Source organism: Nicotiana tomentosiformis, chromosome 6 (assembly GCF_000390325.3).
Source record: "Nicotiana tomentosiformis chromosome 6, ASM39032v3, whole genome shotgun sequence".
NCBI lineage: Eukaryota > Viridiplantae > Streptophyta > Magnoliopsida > Solanales > Solanaceae > Nicotiana > Nicotiana tomentosiformis.
Window position 1 is genome coordinate 24,938,879 of NC_090817.1, and position 20,507 is coordinate 24,959,385.

The 20,507-nt window shown below is 38.3% G+C and overlaps 1 protein-coding gene and 2 long non-coding RNA genes across 3 annotated transcripts; 2 read left to right on the top strand and 1 right to left on the bottom strand.

The window, feature by feature from the left end:
* Nucleotides 1-2,833: 2,833 nt before the first annotated feature.
* Nucleotides 2,834-4,845, top strand: LOC104120989 (uncharacterized). Its single transcript, XR_691773.4, has 2 exons — nt 2,834-3,240; nt 4,431-4,845. It is a non-coding gene; the product is annotated as an uncharacterized lncRNA (long non-coding RNA).
* Nucleotides 4,846-8,027: 3,182 nt separating this feature from the next.
* On the top strand, nt 8,028-8,795 carry LOC138893699 (uncharacterized). Its single transcript, XM_070178352.1, has one exon. The coding sequence runs from the start codon at nt 8,028-8,030 to the stop codon at nt 8,793-8,795; it is 768 nt and encodes a 255-aa protein (XP_070034453.1).
* An 847-nt stretch (nt 8,796-9,642) lies between these two features.
* LOC104120990 (uncharacterized) lies at nt 9,643-11,508 on the bottom strand. The gene is made up of 3 exons (XR_691774.4): nt 11,277-11,508; nt 10,848-10,904; nt 9,643-9,970 (listed from the first exon to the last, which is right to left on the bottom strand). It is a non-coding gene; the product is annotated as an uncharacterized lncRNA (long non-coding RNA).
* Between the last annotated feature and the right edge of the window lie 8,999 nt (nt 11,509-20,507).

Here is a 20,507-nt window from a genome sequence, read left to right on the forward strand (position 1 = left end):
GATTGCCATCTGCTCTCACGTATAGCTTTGGTATAGGGATAGTTCAGCTTTGAAGAGCCTTTAATGAACCTTTCATTCTTAAAAGCTATGTCATTCCATCCCGCATGCAATGTTGTTTCTGGGATTATAATAACCGATCTCCCATTAATGACAGAATACTCATATATCTTCCATGGTCATTGTACTTCCTAGTACAAAAATAGTCTGTTAGTTGGTCTTTGGTTTTCCATCTCCTAACCAGATTTTTCTGATCCTTAGGGGCTTCTTTGAGAACGAAGCAAATCCACTCCATAGCTTTTTTGCTTATTGTTGAACGTCTCATCATATTACGGCTTCTCTCTACCCAGTCATACCATGTGTTCTTTTTCGAGGTCTACCTGGTGATGTCAAAGGATTTGAAACCTGCGTTGAAATAAATTTTGTTATCCCCCATGGAAGTGATGTTAGAGCTACCAGCTTAAAGGAGAGAAAATGAAGGTGATTTTTCAGTGATCACAACGGGTGAAAACTGGGGTAACGAAAAGTAGGTGTATCCGGTAAAGGTTACGCCGGAAAAGGTAGTTCAGGCATTCTAGGAAGTAGGAGAGAGAAAGGTCTCGAGAAGAGTGCATGGGAGCATCCAGATTTTTAGATTGACCTACTTCTTTTTATTGAAATTATGTTTTTATGACTGAAAGTCACTTTAGGGGTAGAATCGTAAAAATTACTTCATGGGAAAGAATCAATAGATTGGAAATGAGGGTGTTACAAAGGAAGATTTAAGATTACAAGTTTTAAAATAAAAATAAAAATTAATTTCGTATTGAGTCAAAATTTAAGTGGGGTGTAATCTTTATGTGAGTGGGTAGGGGTAGAAATGTTTTGTCTTATTATCTAAACACTATATTTTTTCCCGATTACCTGAACATTATCGCTTGTCATATTGTGTACTCCCTTCATTCCAATTTATGTGAATATGTTTGACTGAGTACAAAGTTTAAGAAAAAATAAATTTTTTTAGAATTTGTGGTCCTAAACAAGTCAAAAAGAGGTCCAGAGTATTTATGTGGTTATACAAATTTCTCATTAAGGGTAAAATTGTAAGTTTAGGCTAAATTATTACTAAATTTAGAAAGGAGTCATTCTTTTTAGAACGGACCAAAAAGAAAATAAGTTCACATAAACTGGAACAGAGGGAGTAGTAATAAAATCTTTCTATCAATACATTTTAAATTGTAATATTCATGGGCTCCTTCTCATTAATCATTGACCTCAGCACTAGCTCACAAGGGTAGTGGCGAAGCCAGAATTTATTTTAAGGGTGTTCAAACTTGAAATAAGTAAAAAATAAATTTCGAGAAAGGGTGTTCAATACATGTTATATACCTTTAAAACCTAATATTTTACTTATATAAGCAATGTAATTTTCTAACTTGACCACCCTTATCAGAGTGTAGTTTCGCCCATGCACACGGATCAATTGGTTTTGTGGCTCTTTACAAATTTATTTTTAGTTTTATGACCCTACCTCTTTTTTACATATGAGAGATTTACTTTTACATGTAAGAGATCTGTCTTTTACACATAAATATTCTAAAAATATCATTTTCTTAATTTTAAAACTATAAAGGGGCATGATGTATAAATAGTATAGCTCCACACATATATGGTCTTTTTTCTGCTTATAAAAGCTAGTAATGAAGGAAAAAAGATATACACAACACAACACACTGAAATATATATAATGCAGCAATCAATCTCTCTCGACCATTTCAAACATCTTGATCACTCTACTAAAGGAAAACTATTCAATTTCTATACAGGTTAATACTTACTCTTCTTGGTGAGTCAATGACTACTCAGGAATTTCATTTCATCTATGAATAACAAAGTTAAATTTTTGAATTTTGTTGTATCCTAGAGACATTCACAATACTCTTCTTTTGCACACCAGATGATTCATATGGTTGAATTTAGCCTCAAGAAAAAAGACATAATAATGCACCCTTTATTTAAGCACTTTATTGAAGTAACATCTTTTTGTTCTCCTAATTCATATCATAGACTGTAAAAATTGAAGCCCTTCTAATTGTAACCAAGCTAGAAGAAGATAGAGGCCGGTAAAAAGAAAAGGATTTCTCATGACCAAAACAAACTTCAAAAAACAATTACTTGAAATTGTGAGCACGTAATTTTTGTCCCACATAGGAAATTACTCCTAAAAATACTCAAAATAATTTTTAATTATTTTCTAGATTTTTAGGAATTTTATTTGTGTATTTGATTGCATTTTTATTGCATTAGTAGATCATTTTCATCATTAGAAATATTATTTTTAAAAATAAATTCAAATCAAAAACATTTTTATCATTCATCTTTTTATTTTTAGATTTTTTATTTTATAATTACATAAATACATGGTTTAAATGCATAAAAATCACCAAAAAAATACATTAGTTGATTTGCCTTTGTTTTGCATTCTTAGATTTAATTAATTAGTCAATTAGTTAAGTGGACAGTCATTGGTCGAAATATTTAGCTGGGTCAATATTGCAAATTAGCTTTAAATTGGGTGTTGTTAGGATAAGTGGCTAGTTGTTGAATTCAAAACAAAAGAAGGAAAGGCTATTAGCCATGGTTTGGCATTGGGCCAACTTTGAATAGCCCAATTACTCATTTAAATCTGCCCAACCCATCTTTTGAGTCGACCCAGTCCGTTTGGCCTCTTTAAAAATAACCAAACGACCCCGTTTTGTCACCTTTCAATCCCCACCCTCCATCACTTTTGATCCAACGGCCATGAACTGGCCATCCCTTCACTTAAAGATGTCCAAACCAGCCCTACCCTGCCCCCAAACTAATCTCTCCGACCCCTCATCTCCCTCTCTTTGTTCTGCCGCGATGGCCATCGCCGGAAATCGCCTACGGCGGCGGCACCACTCCAAATCACCCCAAAATGTCACCCTACAATCCCAGAACCTCATTAATCCAAATCCATGCTTAGTTTCACCGAAATCCCTTCTAATCTTTTCATTTAGTAGATCTAAGAAAGTACCAAAACCTAAATCTATCCCTTTTTTATTTTCTTCTCACTTTCGGCTTGTTTGAACTTGAAACCTACATTATTCGATTGCTCTTGATGAGAGCAACCGATTAACGTTAGTTTGAGTTCACTTTACGGCCACTGGAATCCGGTCAAGTCCTGTTGAACAACCAGTTTTTCCTCCAATGGTTTTTCTCTGATCATTTCAATTCCAGCAGGTATACATCTTTCCGTCTTCCCTTTAATTACTTCCAGTTACATGTTTCATTGGTTTGGTTTGAAATTGTTTAGTTGTTTAAGTTTACTCATAAGTAAAATTTATTTGAATCAGTAATTAAGTCACACATCTCTTGGCTAGGGAATCTGATTATTAGATTTTTGATTAGTCGCTTAATTGCTTTGGCATGATTAATTAATTACTTTCTTTGATTAATTAGGTTTCTGTTACTTTCGAGTTTGTTTGTTTGCTCTTAAAAGATTGGGCTATTGATTCGATTCATTCGAGTAAGAGTTTTGGGCCTGTTGGCCCAAGGCCCAGGCAGAATTAGTAGTGAAATACAATTCACAAAGCTTAAGGGGGTCATTAGGGAATTATTTTTAAGGGAATCTTTCTGTTATTTGGTTGAGTAAGGTTCCAGAAATTGGGGGAAGGACTAATTAGCAATAGGAAATAAAGGGGTCAGGAAGTAAATAATAAAAAAAGAAAAGGGTTAAAAAGAATTGAAATAACAGAAAAGATGTTGAAAATTGGTTATAAAATAGTACTTTCATTTTGCATACAGAGGACACACATTCACAGAAGCATTTTTTACTCTCTTATCTGCAATTTTTCATGTATCCTCTCATCTGCATACATTCAGAATCTACACACATTCTCACTGATTTTTCAGTCCTCTTCTTCACACACACTCATACATTCTCATCTTCTTACACACACGCACAGAATAGCTGAGAAAGCTTGAAATTAACAAAAACTGTGATCTAAAAGAAAAAGCTGTTTTTCATTTCTGCTGCAATACTTCACAATTTCGAGCTGGTTGTTGGCTGGGAATTGAAGCTGCTCTTTGTTAAGTCTGCTTTGCTGAGATTCCTATAGTTTCTTCCAACCTTTATTTGGTTTTGATTTCCTGTTTACATGCTGTTAAGGTACGAATCCTGGTTTCAAATTGTATGGCTGTTATTTTTCTATAATGTTGTTAGCTTTTGTTGTAATCAATCATTGATGTGTGTAAAATGCTTCAATGTTAAATGCAAACTTGATTTGGTTTCAATTACCTCGATATGTGAAGTACAACATAGAACCATGTATAAATATTATTTTGTGAAAATCATTGCTGAAACTTCTGTGTTTTTCAAATGGATTAATGCGTTCATGTACTGACATGTGAGTATTGCTCAATTAAAGTAGGGTTTGGAGTTAGCTTTCAGTTTATTTTGGAGTTATAGAATATCAGCATCAATTCGTGAACCAAACCAATAGATCTGGATGGTAACAGGCCTAAAGGTGATTATTAGTGTAATAGTTTAATCTGATTAAGGTGTTTTTCCGGTTTATTTTTTTTCTGTGAAACTGATCCATGGCCTGATGAGTCATTTGGAAATTCCATTTGTAATAATGGGGATTCATAGATGTATCGGATTTGCAAAGCAAGCTGGTTGTAGTCGATAGAGAGGTTGTATGTGTAATAAGGTTCAATTGAATTGATTGACTGATAGAATGGCCATTTGTATAATCTAAGGTTTCCAATTATGTATCACTCTAGTTTGGAATCTGAATTTTCTGTAAAAATAATTAATTTATATGATGTTCATTTAAGGTTGAATCTATAATAGCATTTGTTCCTGGTGACTTTTCCTTTAAGGTTTGCAAAGCATGTTAGCTGGCTAATTGCGATCATGTTTAAAACTCTGTAAGAATTATTGGGCTGCACCCTTAGGAGATTTTCGAGCCCAATTTATTTGTAAAATGAAAAGAGTCAACGACTCTATGAACGAAAGGCCAAGCCCTAATGGGCCTTATCCCAAGCGCATCCAGTTTCGTTCATTAAAGTTAGGTCATTGTTTTTAGCATTGCGAATCTGATTTTTCAAGTGAACTCTAAAGCAGCAAAGGTCCCAAGATTAGAATTAATTAATACTTGTACACCAATGATTTCCATAATTTTTTAGACCTCACAATGAATCTCAAATTAGTTTAGGACAAATAATTGATGAACATCGTAGCTTGTTTTAGGTGCGACTAATAATAAATCATTGTGATTATGGATACGGTTTTCGTGGCATAGTAATGATACATAAATCCCAAATTCGAGTGTACGCTCACGTGACACGACTCTATAACTTCAAATCAATTAACAAAATAAGCATGTCGTAAATTACGGGTGTGTTTCACGCGGCGTGATTTTTGATGTGCACAAAATGACAAGTGTACAATATTGTAGCTTATTAAAATTAATTCCATAAATATTAAAAATAGTTTAAATATATAATAAAAGTGGTAAAAAGGAAAAAATGCAAAGTAGGTCTAAAACATGTAACAAATCGGATAATTAAGTCAAGTATTAATTATTAAGCGACCGTGCTAAAATCACAGAACTCGGGAGTGCCTCACACCATCTCTTGGATAAACAGAATTCCTTACCCAATCTTCTGTGTTCGCGGACCATTAATAGAGTCAAACGTCCGTGAATTGGGATTCCAAATTTGGTGACTCGAAACATCGTTAATGAAATAATTCCGAGTGGCGACTCTAAAAAATAAAAAATAAAAAAAATCCTATTTCAAATAATGTCACTTTAGTTGAAAAAATCCCTTATCTTTGGAAAAAAGAGGTGTGACAGCTCTGGCGACTATACTGGTGATCGAACCCAGAATCTTTGGTTCAGGGTTCAGAATTCGAGCTTAGAATAACTATTATATTTGGCTACTTGTGATTGTCTGATATTACTTGTTTGAGCCTAATGTACGTTGCCCCCTTCCCCCCGGCCCGAGTTGTCCGTTCGGGTAAGCCAGGTCTAGAGCAACACACCCCAGGATTCAAACCTAGAATAACATAGCCTCATGCCGAATCCCTAGTAGGAACGTTTGTTTGCATCACGTGCATTTGACTTTAGGGACTCAACATAGGGGTTGGGTCCGTCTAGGACATGTGTACCCAAATTAAAAAGACCATCCTAATGCATTTTACGTGCTACTTGTGCATTTGTTTGTTTTGGCTTGCATGTTGACCGACTTCTAGAATAGCAAAAGAAAATCAAGAAAAAAAACAGGAGCGAAAGGTAAGAGAGAGAAATTTACCCGGTTTCTAAAAAATCTCGGTATTTGAAAATCCCGAAACTTTATCGAATTTTTAATGGATTATTACAAAAATGAGCCAATACTTTCAAAAGTCATGTTTTCCTATTTTGCCAAAACTTACGAACTACGCGGGTCTAATTCTCACTAGATGTGAGATACGTAGGCAACCTTCATCGGGCTTAGCCCCGCTTTAGCAAAAATAACGAAAAACATGAAATGTAGTAAAATTGTCGAAAATAAAGTCAGGTGACGCTTTTTTTTTCAAACAGCCAGAAATGTCCTGTCGGGACGCCGGAAGGCTATTTTTGCAAGAATAGCCACCTATGGTCCTTTTTTCAAATTTTAGGCTACTTAGCAAGCACAACCCTAAAATCTTCCCCTTCGAAGTGCTGAAAGGCCGTATTTGCAAAAGTAGCCGTGTTATTTTGACTTGGTTTTTGAAAAAATTACTATTGTTTGGTCATTTTTTAAAAATAATTCCACTTGTTTTAACCTGGTCACCCTATTAAAATGTGCAAAATGAGCACTATTCAAAATATACCTGTAAGGGTTGTAGACCAGATCCCATTGACACTCCACATATGGTCGGAACATTTAGGAAAACAAGGACGAGATCGAGTCAATCAGTATCCGGGGGCGCTCACCGGACTGTTAAAGATTCAGCCTAGAAGTGATTTGATAGAGGCACTAGTGCCATTTTGGGACCCAACCCACAATGTTTTTCACTTCTCGATTTTTGACTCACACCCACTCTGGAAGAAATGGCAGGCTATGCCGGGAGTATAGAAGGATCGAGGCACAAGTATTTGATGTCTCCAAGGACCATCACTCCCCACAAGTTTCTAGATCTACAGAAAATAAATAGGCAGATTAAGACAGAAAGTTTGGCAGGTGGAGCTTACACTCTTCCATTTTCTATACTAGCGATACATGCATCAGGGGGCATTCGAGAATCCAGAAAGTGGACTCTACGGTAAAAGTAACCAGTCAAAGTAGGAGGTACATAGATGTTTTGCGTTCATGGTGGCATTTTTAGGCATTGTGTTGTTTCCAAGGGAGGATGGGCATATTGACCTGCGTCTAGACAGAATTGCCCATGTGTTGACTACTCAGGCCAAAAGCACCCACGCACCTATGATTGTAACTGATATATTCCGAGCCTTGACCTTTTGTAAGGCCGGAACCAAGTTTTTTTAGGGGTGTAATTTGCTAATGCAGATGTGAATGATCGAACACCTTTGTCACCGTCCCCGATACATGAATTATGGTTCTACCGAAAAAACTGCATCGAGGAATTTGGTACATGGGTGATTGGATTCGTAATGCCGGAGGGAGTCAGAAATTGGATTACCCGCCTTCGTTCTTTGACCGCGGATCAAATAGAATGGATATTGGGTTGGCTTCCTGCGGATGAGATTGTTCATATGCCGGCCACTGGTCCCTACTTCCTTTTGATGGGTCTTCGCAGTATCCAGCCATATGCCCCATACCGAATTTTGAGACAGCTGGGAAGGTGCCAGATAGTTCCCAAAGATGAGGACCTTATTACTTACGTGGTTGAAATTTGCTCTGATGCTCAATTTTCCGAAGATGTGGTACGTCAAATTTGGAGCGAGTGCTAGTATTTGGGGTCAAACACCAGAGTACATGATTTGTCTAAGGGCGAGGTTGAACCTGGGTATGCCATTTGGTATGGAAAGAGAGTCACAATGAATAACGAATCTGAAAGGCCGGCTAAAAGGCCCCATGTCCAGGAATTTATTGATACATCGCAAGAGCAGTGGGCTTGGGTAGCCAAAGAGAAAGATTATTGGGCCACCATAAGCAAATTAGAGAATCAGGTGAGGGCCATTAAATTTGAAAGTGGTTTGCAAGCTGCCGAAGATGAGGGAGAGAAGAAACGGTTAGCTCAAGAAAATGAAGCCCTCCGAGCTCAACTCCGGGAAATGAGAATAGCCGTTGAGACGCCTGTAAGAAGTGAAAGGGACCAAAAAATCATAGGCAACTTGAGGCAAAAAGTGCACGACTATGCGACCGATCTAACAAAGGCCGAAAAAGATTTAGCAAAAGCTCGGGCAAGGATGGTCCAATTGGGGAAAGATGTGGAAGAACAGACAAGGTTAGCCCGCCAGGCAAAGCAAAGTTACAACAAAGAGGTCGCGATTTTAAGGAAAGAGTTGGCCACTCTCGAAAATGAAATGGGTCAACAGGTAAAAGACTTCAAGACGGAGAGAGAGCATTGCTATGCATTGATTAACAAATTAGAAGAGAATGTGTTGAATTTACAAAATCGAAACAACATAGCCATGCAAGTAGTGGAAGTCCGAGAACAACAGATTGGACGATTGCTCCAGGAGAAGGGTTCTATTAAGCTTAGAATTAAAAAAATAGCTTACTACACCGATATGAAATGCAATGAGTGTGAGAATATGACTAAAGCTATGTTCTTTGCTTCAGTGCTATCATTCGCTCGCTAGGTCATGACCGACCTAGAGTTCCTTCAGGATGAGCTTACAAGCGGGCCCGCGTCGAGACCGACTGATGTCACCCGGGCCCTTGAAATAAAGTTTGAGAGTCATCTGTGTTCTTTAATTGTTCAGTCATCGAGTCTGTAGTTTACTTTTTTTTCTTGCGTCGAGTCTGTTTGTCCTTCGTCTATTTTGAGTCTGTTGTTATTTTTCTTCAAGTCTGTATGTTTTCCTTTTAAAGTCAGTTGTCGATGTTTTTGAGTCTTTGTAATGAAAAACCTAAAAAAAATTTTTATTAATGAAATATTGAAAACCCCCAAAAAAATTCTTTGCTTTCATTTTACATTTATTCCCTGAACTACGTAATGGTCTGATTCATGCGGCATCATGATACGTAGGCAATCCCCATCGAATGTGATCATAGACATAAACAAAACTGAGCGAAAAATCAACAAAAAGAGAGAGAAATTAAGAAAAACCAAACAAAAAGAAAAGAAGACAAAGAGTGACAAAACAAAAAGAGAAAGACAAAGAGCGATGAAATACAAAAGAGAAAAAACCAGAAGCGACAAAATAAAAGATAAAAAGAGAGCGAGAAGTGGAAGAAAAGAGTACAGACATTTAAAAGCCGGGATGAAACACGCGACTGTTGCAAACACATGGTAGAAGCGTTTAACTGTTTAGGTGCATTGCATCCCAACGTGCGATTTCCTATCTGTTAAATGTTTCAAAACTAACAACGTTGTTGTTACGCCCCAAAAAGGCTAGCACAACTGGCACCCAGTGCCTTTAACTTCCACCGGGCGAACCACCTGTTTTAGCTACCAACTCTCATATCGATAAATCAAAATAAAACTTTGCCAAAAATAATAAGTATCGATGACAAAGCATCCTTCTAGTTTCAAAACATAAGTTGAGCCAATGGCCAAAATACATAAGTAGCGGAAATAAAAATAACAACATAACATAAAAGATAAAATGATAGTTCCCATGAACACCCATAGACCTCCCACAACTGTGCCTGGAACCTCTAAGAAAGTACACGAGACATAAATCCCCGGCTCATCCAAAAGAAGTACTAAAATAGCAATGAACCCACGGAAGTAGTATTGGGTCTCACCAAAAGCAACTGAAAGATGGAGAAGATGCCTAGCACACACCGTCAGCCCCAAAGTGAGTAGGATCTGAAACAATGAGGTAAGATGTCCCACGAAGGAGGCTGAGTAAAATTTCTATAGAAATTGTACCCCGTAAGTATCATTGAATCCTTCTGTTAAGATTGAAGCGATACTTTCGGGATACATAAAAAAATACACATGATATGTGATAAGTCAAACACTTTGTAAAAACAGTGATGATAAACAATGAACATTTAAGCATTTCAACAATTTAAACAATTTTTATTAAACTGTAACTCTTTCTATGATTATGAACCTTCAATAAACTTTAAACGTTTTTGTGGGGAGTTCCATAGTTTCCATAAGCAACAATATTCGATAACTGTAGTGACCATCGCCTGGTCACGAGGCCGTCTCACCCAATATTGTGGGATTTTGACGATAGTGCTAGCACGGTAAACTGTCTCTATGGACATCAAGTGATACACACATGGCAAGTGTGATCCATATTCAATATATATATGATTCTTCTGAAACTATAGCTTTAAAGCATTTTGACCCATAGGTCCTGTACACTTTTTAATATCTCCAGTGAGCAATATTTCCTTTGAGATAATTTAATAACTTGAAAGTCTATTCACAAATAAACTTTAACATTTAACAATATTATCAACTCAAATCAAGTTGGTAAAATGCAATAGAAAGTGTTATCGAAGAATGAAAGCATAAAAATATTCAGCGACACAACTTATGCGTAAACAATACTATATAATAACACTATACACTATATAATAACACTATACACTATATAATGTTAAACCATGGTTGGTAGATTTCGCTCGCTCTAACGAAGCGAAACCAACATTTAAAGAATTTTAGTAACTCTTTGAAATTTATGAAATATTTTCAAATAATACTTGAGGGAAGGTACATCCTAACTTACCTTACTCTAGCCTTCCACACCATGCAATAATCTTCAACGCGCTCAACTCGATTCAATCTACATGATAATAATCATTTTTTTTTAAAATCAAATTGAATCAACGAAATCCAACTCAACTCATATAGAGTTCAGAACATAGCTACAAGACCATCCTCAATTCAAAGTTTCAAACCCATCTTTCTTCCATCTAATGAGCTTAATAATTCAATACCCAATAATAATTGAATTATTAAAAATCATGAAGATCAATATTCAACTTATTTCACAACCCCAAAATACTAGTTATGTCCTTCTGCACCTATTTCTTCAATTTTAAGAATACCCACTTCGAAAATTCACTTAATCCTAATTTAAATGATGTTTTCAACTCCTAAATACCTTCATTAACCTCTATGTTCATCATAGTTGAAAGAGAAGACAAGAAATTACCTCTTGAAGAAACCCTAGAAATCCTCTTCTTAAATTTCTTGGGAGGAATCCTTGAAATAAAATTAGAACAACATTCTTGCTACTGTTGTTACTTCTTCTTATTTGCAATGAAAAAAAAAACTTGTGGGATTCAAGCTCACCATCCCACTTTAGTGTCGCTAGCATTTTCAAACACAGAAGAAGGCTCTGTTTCGTTCCCCTCTGTTCAGCCAAGAATGACCAAGAATTCATTTGATTCATATCTTATATTGTCTTAAAATGACCCTTATGTCCCTATCTAATTTATCAGTACATTGGACTAGTTTCTCATCTTCACGTGTAAAGCTACTTTATAAGATACCTTTGGAATATAATTCTTCTCTTATAGAAACATTTTATATATTTGTATTTGTAGAAACTAGATGCTGCAATATTCTCTCACATGATAGGGTAAGCAATATTTTATTGACCTGCCTTTCTTTGACACACGTAAGCTCCAATATAATTATCCATTAAAGTTGCTGCCCATGATAGTTTTAATCGGGTCTTATTCATCCAGTTATGTAATGTATAATTCATTTCCAACTTTGTTCTCAAGATAAAAAGGATCTTAATCCCTTCAAAACTCTCAACTCCTCATAACATCCCACTTTAGAGTTTCATTTCTTAATTCATGTATCTCATATACATATATAGTATAACTATTAAAATAATAATCACCACCACCTTCATGTGGGTTTATTCACGCAAGGAGAGTACCTCAACTCGTCATTGGATACATAGTTAGCCCAAATAAACATTTAAAAGTTACGGGGCTTTATAGTTGTGCATGCAATAAAATCAGGTTCTATTCAAGTGGTTGATTTTTGTTGGTAATTTAGCTTCCTATCCCTATTTTACAAGATCTAAAGGAAAGGTTCTGATGGCGTTCTGAAAGCAATCTACACATTATCAACCCTGACGATAGCCTGACACCGGCTATTTCACAACCAGAATTAGCAACTATTGAAGAGAATAAGATGTTATGTCTCCGCATGTTGGAAATGTGGGACGCCTGGTTTAATGGTAGGGAACCGCTAAGTGTAATTCCTGGATTCCCTGAGTTGATCCCAAGGTTGGGTGGGTCTACCCACATCTCAGCATCCAACCTGTTTATCCCATGTGGGTACCCTCCAATATCATCTAACTTTTCCGACATGCCTTCTGTGGTTTGCCCCCAGGCACCGATTTTCGGGGCACCTCCAGCATTGTTCTCCGCAACACTTGTCTTCACTGCGACACAAACAACCGTGCCCAGGCCGTATTTTGAACCTCCGACATTCACATTCTAGGGCCCCCAATTTCAGCAGGATATGACTTACATCACTCCGGACTCGTACACCCAACATCCACAGTATGAGCTTCTGGCTGAACCAGAAAGAACAAAACAAAATCCTGAGCAGGAAGAAATGGCTCGGAAAATGAAAAGCTTTGAGCAGAGTTTGAAGAACATGCAAGGCCTAAGTGGCCAAAAGAGTATCTCCTACTCCGATTTGTGCATGTTTCCGTATGTCCATTTGCCGCCTAATTTCAAGACGCCAAAATTCAAAAAGTACGATGGGCACAAAGACCTGATTGCTCATTTGAAAAGGTACTACAACCAGTTAAGGGGTGTGATGATTGCCTATAATTACGTATTTTAGTCGCTTATTACACTCTAATTTACTGCACTTTAATTGAGTTTGAGCTTTAATCGCTAGTGTTTTGCATTAATTGTGTGTTTTATGCCTTGTAGGAGTGATTCCGAGCTATGTAGATATTATGGAATGAATTCAAGTGATTTGAAGCTTTGAAGTCTGAGTAAAAGCCCAAGGAATTAAGCCGGGATCGTGTTCGTGGATCAAATTTGATAGTTAAGAACGAACGAAGAATCGAGTAGGCATATTGCGCACTGTCTAGTAAAATGCACATAACTTTTTGCCTAGAACTCCATTTGATCTCCACAATATATGGTTGGAAATAATTCAAAAGGCTAAAGCTTTCATGTTTTACGTTTTTCCAAATTCCAAACAGAACGGGGTGAAAAATATAGTCGAATCCGCGGCCGCGGATCTGGCCGCGGATGTGAGGAAGAACACTGGGTAAAATCCGCGGTTGAATCCGCGGACGCGGACGTCCTGACCTGGAAAAATATCTTTTTTCGCGTAAGAGAGGGTATAATTGTTTGGGCCCGACCCTACTTGGTATATATACATGGAAAAATGGTATTTTGAGGACAGACTTTGACATACTTTTGATATACTTTTGACATAATTTAGACTTAAGGAGGCTAAGGAGACTGGGGATTCGACCTAAGGAGGCAAGAATACGCGAGAAGCAAGGAGGAAGATTCAACCACGAGTTTTTCCCTTCTTCTTCCTACTTTTCATTATTGGTTATGACTTTTAGTATTGTAGTTTTTACATGCTATTATGAGTAACTAATTTGTTATCTAGGGTTTTGATGGAACCTGTTGGAGGATGAATTCTTGTTATGTTTTAATATAATTTAACCTTTGAATTTGTCTATTTGTTCAACTACGTGCTTATTTCAGTTGATTGAATGGCCATCGATTGAATGTGCCTATTTATTATGTGTTGCTTGAGAAAGGATACATATTTAGGTGGTTGTTGAACAACGTCACTCCTAACGTATGTGAGAAATCAATACAGCAGATTTAAAGGTAGGTTTAGAAATAACAAAGCCTTGACGTGGTCATAATGAGCGGTTAGATAAAGCCAACTAGCGTAGTTCGAGAGAATATGCCTAGTAAATTGTTATAGTTGCTCAAGAGAGAATTACGGCACCTAAAGTGCTCATAATCAGTAGAGAATACATAGGCGAAATTGCAGGGAACATAGCGGGAAGAATTCCGACAATTGGGGAAATCATAACTCTAGACCTCCTTAATTTAGTCTCCAACCCTTTGTCTCCTTAATTCGTTAGAAATTTCTAGCGAAGTAACTAGCAAATACTAGAAAACGGTAAAATTATCAACTAACGAGACAAAGGGTTGGAGACTAAATTAAGGAGGTCTAGAGTTATGATTTTCCCAATTGTCGGAATCCTTCCCGCTATGTTCCCTGCAATTTACCTATGTATTCTTTACTGATCATGAGCACTTAAGGTGCCGTAATTCTCTTTCGAGCAACTACAACAATTTACTAGGCATATTCTCTCGAACTACGCTAGTTGGCTTTATCTAACCGCTCATTATGACCACGTCAAGACTTTGTTATTTCTAAGAAGAAGGGAAAAACTCGTGGTTGAATCTTCCTCCTTGCTTCTCGCGTATTCTTGCCTCCTTAGGTCGAATCTCCAGTCTCCTTAGGTCTAAATTATGTCAAAAGTATATCAAAAGTATATCAAAGGCTGTCCTCAAAATACCGTTTTTCATATATATATACCAAGTAGGGTCGGGCCCAAACAATTATACCCTCTCCTACGCAAAAAAGGATACTTTTCCAGGTCAGGACGTCCGCGGCCGCGGATTTTACGCAGTGTTCTGCCTCACATCCGCGGCCAGATCCGCGGCCGCGAATTCGACCGCATTTTTCACCCTGTTCTGTTTGGAATTTGGAAAAGCGTAAAACATAAAAATTGTAGCCCTTTGAATTAGATTTTCAACCATATATTGTGAAGACCAAATGGAGTTCTGAGAGAAAAGTTATGTGTACTTTACTAGACAGTGCGCAATATGCCTACTCGATTCTTCGTTCGTTCTTAACTATCAAATTTGATCCCCGAAAACGATCCCGGCTTAATTCCTTGGGCTTTTACTTAGACTTCAAAGCTTCAAATCACTTGAATTTATTCCATAACATCTACATAGCTCGGAATCGCTCCTACAAGGCATAAAATACATAATTAGTGCAAAACACTAGCGATTAAAGCTCAAACTCAATTAAAGTGCAGTAAATTAGAGTGTAATAAGCGACTAAAATACGTAATTATAACCTATCATTAGGGTGCCAATGGAAAAGAGGAACTTCTGATGGCCTACTTCAGAGAGAGTCTAATGGGAATTGCTTAGGAATAGTACATGGACCAGGAAATCGCTCACTGGCACGTATGGGACGACCTTACCAGAGATTTCATCTGCCAATTTCAATACAATATGGATATTGCTCCGGATAGAAACTCCCTATCTAATCTGAAAAAGAAATCCATGAGAAGTTTCCGTGAGTATGATGTTAAGTGGCGCGAGCAGGCTGCCCGTGTAAAGCCTTCGATGGATGAGACAGAGATGATCACAATTTTCTTGCAGGCCCAAGAGGCTGATTATTTCCAGAACACTATATACGTCATGGGAAAGCCATTTGCTGAAGCCATAAATATTGGAGAAATGGTTGAAAATGGGTTGAAAATAGGATGGATATTGAGTCAAGCAGTCCTTAAAGCTGCATTGCAAGCCATCCAGAATGGCTCGGGGGGTCTAGCCAATCGGGAAAAGAGAGAAGAGGGAGCCATGATGGCTTCAAGCTCGAGGGAGTCTCGCATATCTTTTAACCAGTCTTATATGCCACCTCGAACCCCACAACATTACTACTCATACCATGATATTGCTTACCCCGTGGCACCGCCTCTATATGCGGTGATGAATGCACAACCCTACACACGGCCCCAATAAAACTACAATCAAAACCAAGCTCCACCTCCCAGAAATAACCATCCTTACTAAGCTCTATACAATCCTCGCCCACCACAAAATACACCCCAATATAATCCACATTCCCGAGAGCCTCCTAGAAGAAATTATTTCACCCTCATCGATGAATCATATTCGAGTTTTCTCCAGAAATTAATCCAATTGAGTTTACTGCAAACTGTGGCTCCAAATCGGCTAAATCTCAAGTCTCCAACATACAGGGCTAATGCCAGATGTGCATACCACTCAAGGGTGGTAAGTCATGATACAGAAGATTGTTGGACCCTCAAGAGGCGGTTGAAGACTTGATTGAAGCGAAAAGAATTGTGCTAAGGGACTAGAAGGCTTCCAATGTGACCAATAATCCATTGTCTGCTTACAATAACAGGCCAGTTATCGGTATGATCTGTGATGACAAAGAATTTGACCCAGAGCTGAAGGCCATTGTTGCCATCGTTAGTCCAGAGGCAAAACCTAAAGTAGCAGCAAAACCGGCCAAAACCGAAAAGAAAGTAGCTCCGGTCCCTCAGGCCATTGAAACGAAAGCTGATCTGGCACCTGCTAAGAATTTGGTTCTTTATGTTCCAAAAGCCCCGAAGAACAGTTTGTCCTCAGCACTTGCGGGGGCCGATAATTTCACCAAGACTGACTGAGCCCGTGGTTATCAGTCCTGCACCATAGAGTCCTATGAAAGATCCTACTGCGGTCCCTTGGAATTATAGAAAAACAATTGTCACTTACAAAGGGAAAGAAGTTGTGGAAGTACTATACCCCAGATGAGCTAAGGAAAGCCAAACAAAACAGGGACAACTAGATGCCACCCAAGAAACCTGTGAGCAATGAAGAAGCGGATGAGTTCTTTAAGAAAATAAAGACTTCATAGTACTCGATAGTCGACCAAATTCGGAAGACTCCCTCTCATATCTCACTTCTATCTATGTTGTTGAGTTTAGATGAACACCAAAAAGTGCTCCTCAAAACTTTGAGTGAAGCGTATGTCCCAGTTGAAACTACTATTACACAGTTGGAAAGAATGGCTGAGAGATTTTTTGAGGTCAATAAGATCTCATTCAGCCGTGATGATTTGCCTGTAGAGGGAGCTGCCCACAACAAAGCCCTCCACCTGACTGTTAAATGTGAGGGCTACTATGTGAAAAGGGTGATGCTGGATGGTGGGTTTGGAGTAGATATTTGTCCCCTCTCAACGCTCTAGATGATGGAAATCGGTACAGAAAGAATTCGGGCCAACAATGTCTGTGTACGAGCTTTCGATGGGGTTAAGAGGATTAGAGAAATTGATCTAGTCTTAACTATTGGCCCTGTGGACTTTGAGGTGACTTTCCAAGTCTCGGACATGGAAACCTCGTACAATTTCCTTCTTGGCAGACCATGGATTCACGCCGCCGGAGCTCTTCCATCTACTCTCCATCAGATCGTCAAGTTTGAGTATGACAGTCAAGAAATAGTTTTCCATGGAGAAGATGAGCAATTTATTTACCAGTACCCCTCAGTCCCGTGTCTTGAAGTCAGGGAAGGCAATGAGCACATCGTATATAAAGCTTTTGAAATCATGGTCGCAGACCAGGTTGAAGAGGGAGCCCCACTACCTCAACCGTGTTTGTCTAATGGTTCAATTATGGTTGCCACCCAGATGATCAGAAATGGGTACAAGCCCGAAAAGGGGCTCGGGGCATCTTTGCAGGGGAATTACTGAGCCCATTTCCCTAGTCGTGAATGAGAAGTTTTTTGGTTTGGGTTTCTGAGCTACAACGACTGACAGAACATGGGCTGACAAATGCAAATAAAACATGTGGCTCATGTCACAACCCATCCCACTTCTCGACCGATCATTTGTCAAACAAAAGTATGTGGAGGAAGAAAAAGAGTCCTTCATGGCTGAAGAAATTGATGATATTTGCGGAGCTCTGAAACAAATGATATATGAATCCACCATGGTCCAGCCAGGGGAAGGCACGGACCGTGCTGAGGTGCAGTATATGGGACCTAATTTCAAGCTCTAGAACTGGGAGGCTACCTGGTTCCTCGTCATGCTGGAGTCCTGGTAGTTCAGTTTTGCTATCTTTTTTGAATTACGGGTTATTTCAGGGTGTAACTCAAATATTTTTACTTTACTATCTTTAAATTCTAATGCAACCCTTCTATCTTTCAATTCAATTCAATGAAATCAATATTTCATTGTTCATAGATGTCTCTGTTTCTTTTTTTAATTTTGCTATTTTTCTTATCTTTTTCTTTTCAGTTCTAATGATGTGGACTTTAATAACATGACATGTTTGTGGACTTCATGCTCAGATCCTAAAATGTTGTCTAATTTTGAAATAATGAATCAAGAGCCAGAATATGATGAAGATGAGGCTTTTAGGGAAATAAATCGAGATTCGGAACAATTTGAGAATAATCCTAAGCCCAACTTAAATGAAACTGAGCCAGTTAATTTGGGCAATTCATAAGAGGTCCGAGAGACTAAGATAAGCATTCACGCTGATGAGAGAATTGGAGATTCCTTAATCCAACTTTTGTTTGAATTCAAAGACGTGTTTGCATGGCCTTATCATGATATGCCAGGGATGAGTGTTGATTTGATGATACATAAATTGTCTACCTATCCTGGTTATCCGGCCGTCCAACAGAAGTAGAGAAAGTTCAAAACTGACATCAGTGATAAGATTAGGAAAGAAGTTACCAAACAATTAAAAGCTAGTGTGATCCGAGTGGTCCAATACACCACATGGCTGGCTAATGTGGTATCAGTGCCAAAGAAAGACGGAAAAACCTAAGTTTGTGTTGATTATCGGGATTTGAACAAGGTGAGTCCCAAGGACAACATTTCATTGCCAAACAACCATATTCTTGTTGACAATTGTGCTAAACACGAGATACAGGCTTTCGTAGATTGCTATGTTAGGTATCACCAGGTTCTGATGGATGAAGAAGATGCAGAAAAGACTACTTTTACCACACCTTAGGGCATTTACTGTTACAGGGTCATGCCGTTTGGTTTGAAAAATGCAGGAGCAACCTATATGAGAGATATGACTGCCATATTCCATGACATGATGCATCAAGAGATTGAGGTATATGTGGATGATGTGATCATTAAATCTAGAACGCAAGATTACCATGTGAGAGATCTGAGGAAGTTCTTTGAGAGGTTGCACAAGTATAATTTGAAGTTAAATCTAGCTAAATATGCATTCAGAGTTCTATCTGGGAAGCTCTTGGGGTTTATAGTCAGTTGGAGGGGCATCGAATTAGATCCGACAAAGATAAAGTCTATTCGGGATTTACCATCTCCGAAGAGCAAGAAAGAGGTTATGAGTCTGCTAGGGAGATTGAATTACATCAACAGATTCATCGCTCTGCTTACCACCCTTTGTGAGCCTATATTCAAGTTGTTGAAGGAAGATGCTACAATCAAATGGACGGACGAGTGTCAAGAAGCTTTTGAAAAAATCAAATAATATATGTCAAATCTGCCGGTGTTAGTTCCACCCGAACCAGGAAGACCTATGTTCTTGTATCTGACTGTACTGGAAAATTCTTTTGGCTGCGTCCTGGGGCAGCACGATATAACTGGGAAGAGAGAACAAGCCATATATTATCTGAGCAAGAAGTTCACCAGTTATTAAGTTAAGTACACTTTGTTGGAAAGAACCTGTTGCGCCCTAATTTGGGTCGCCCAGAAGTTGAGACACTACTTGTTGTCTTACACAACATATCTCATAACCAGGATGGATCCTTTGAAGTATATATTCCAGAAGCCAATGGCCCCTGGAAGGTTAGCAAAGTGGCAGATCCTGCTCACCGAGTTCGACATTGTCTATGTCACTCGCACGGCAATGAAAGCTCAAGCCTTGGAGGATCATCTAGCTGAGAACCCGGTCGATGATGAATGCCAACCCTTAAGCAGTTATTTTCCAGACGAGAAAGTAAACTCGGTCGAAGTGATTCCAGAGAACATTAATGCCTGGAAAATATTCTTTAATGGGGATGTGAATGCAAAAGGCATAGGGATTGGGGCAATTCTGATTTCGCTCACGGGTCAGCACTATCCGTCTACGGCCCGGCTTCAGCTCTTTTGTACAAACAACACTACCGAGTATGAAGCGTGCATCATGGGCATGAACATGGCGGTTGATCTGGATGTACACGAGAATTAATCATGGGAGATTGTGATTTTATCATTCAGCAAGCTCAAGGTGAGTGGCAAACTCGGGACATCAAGCTTATCCCCTACAGGCAAAATGTGGAAGACCTCAGTAAACGGTTTAAATCCGTCGAGTTCAAGTATATTCCCTAATTCTACAATGAGCTAGTAGATGCACTAGCTACTTTGGCCTCAATGCTACCATATCCGGGTAATGTTCGTATTGACCCACTGGAAATTCAGGTTCGATAAAGGCATGGTTATTGTAACACAATTGAAATGGAGCTAGATGGTGAGCCATGGTATCATGACATCAAAAGGTTCTTGAAAACAAAAGAATATCCCGAGCAGGCCAGTGAGGATCAAAAGAGAACTATCAAAAAGCTTGCAAGCAGTTTTTTTTGAGTGGGGAGATCAT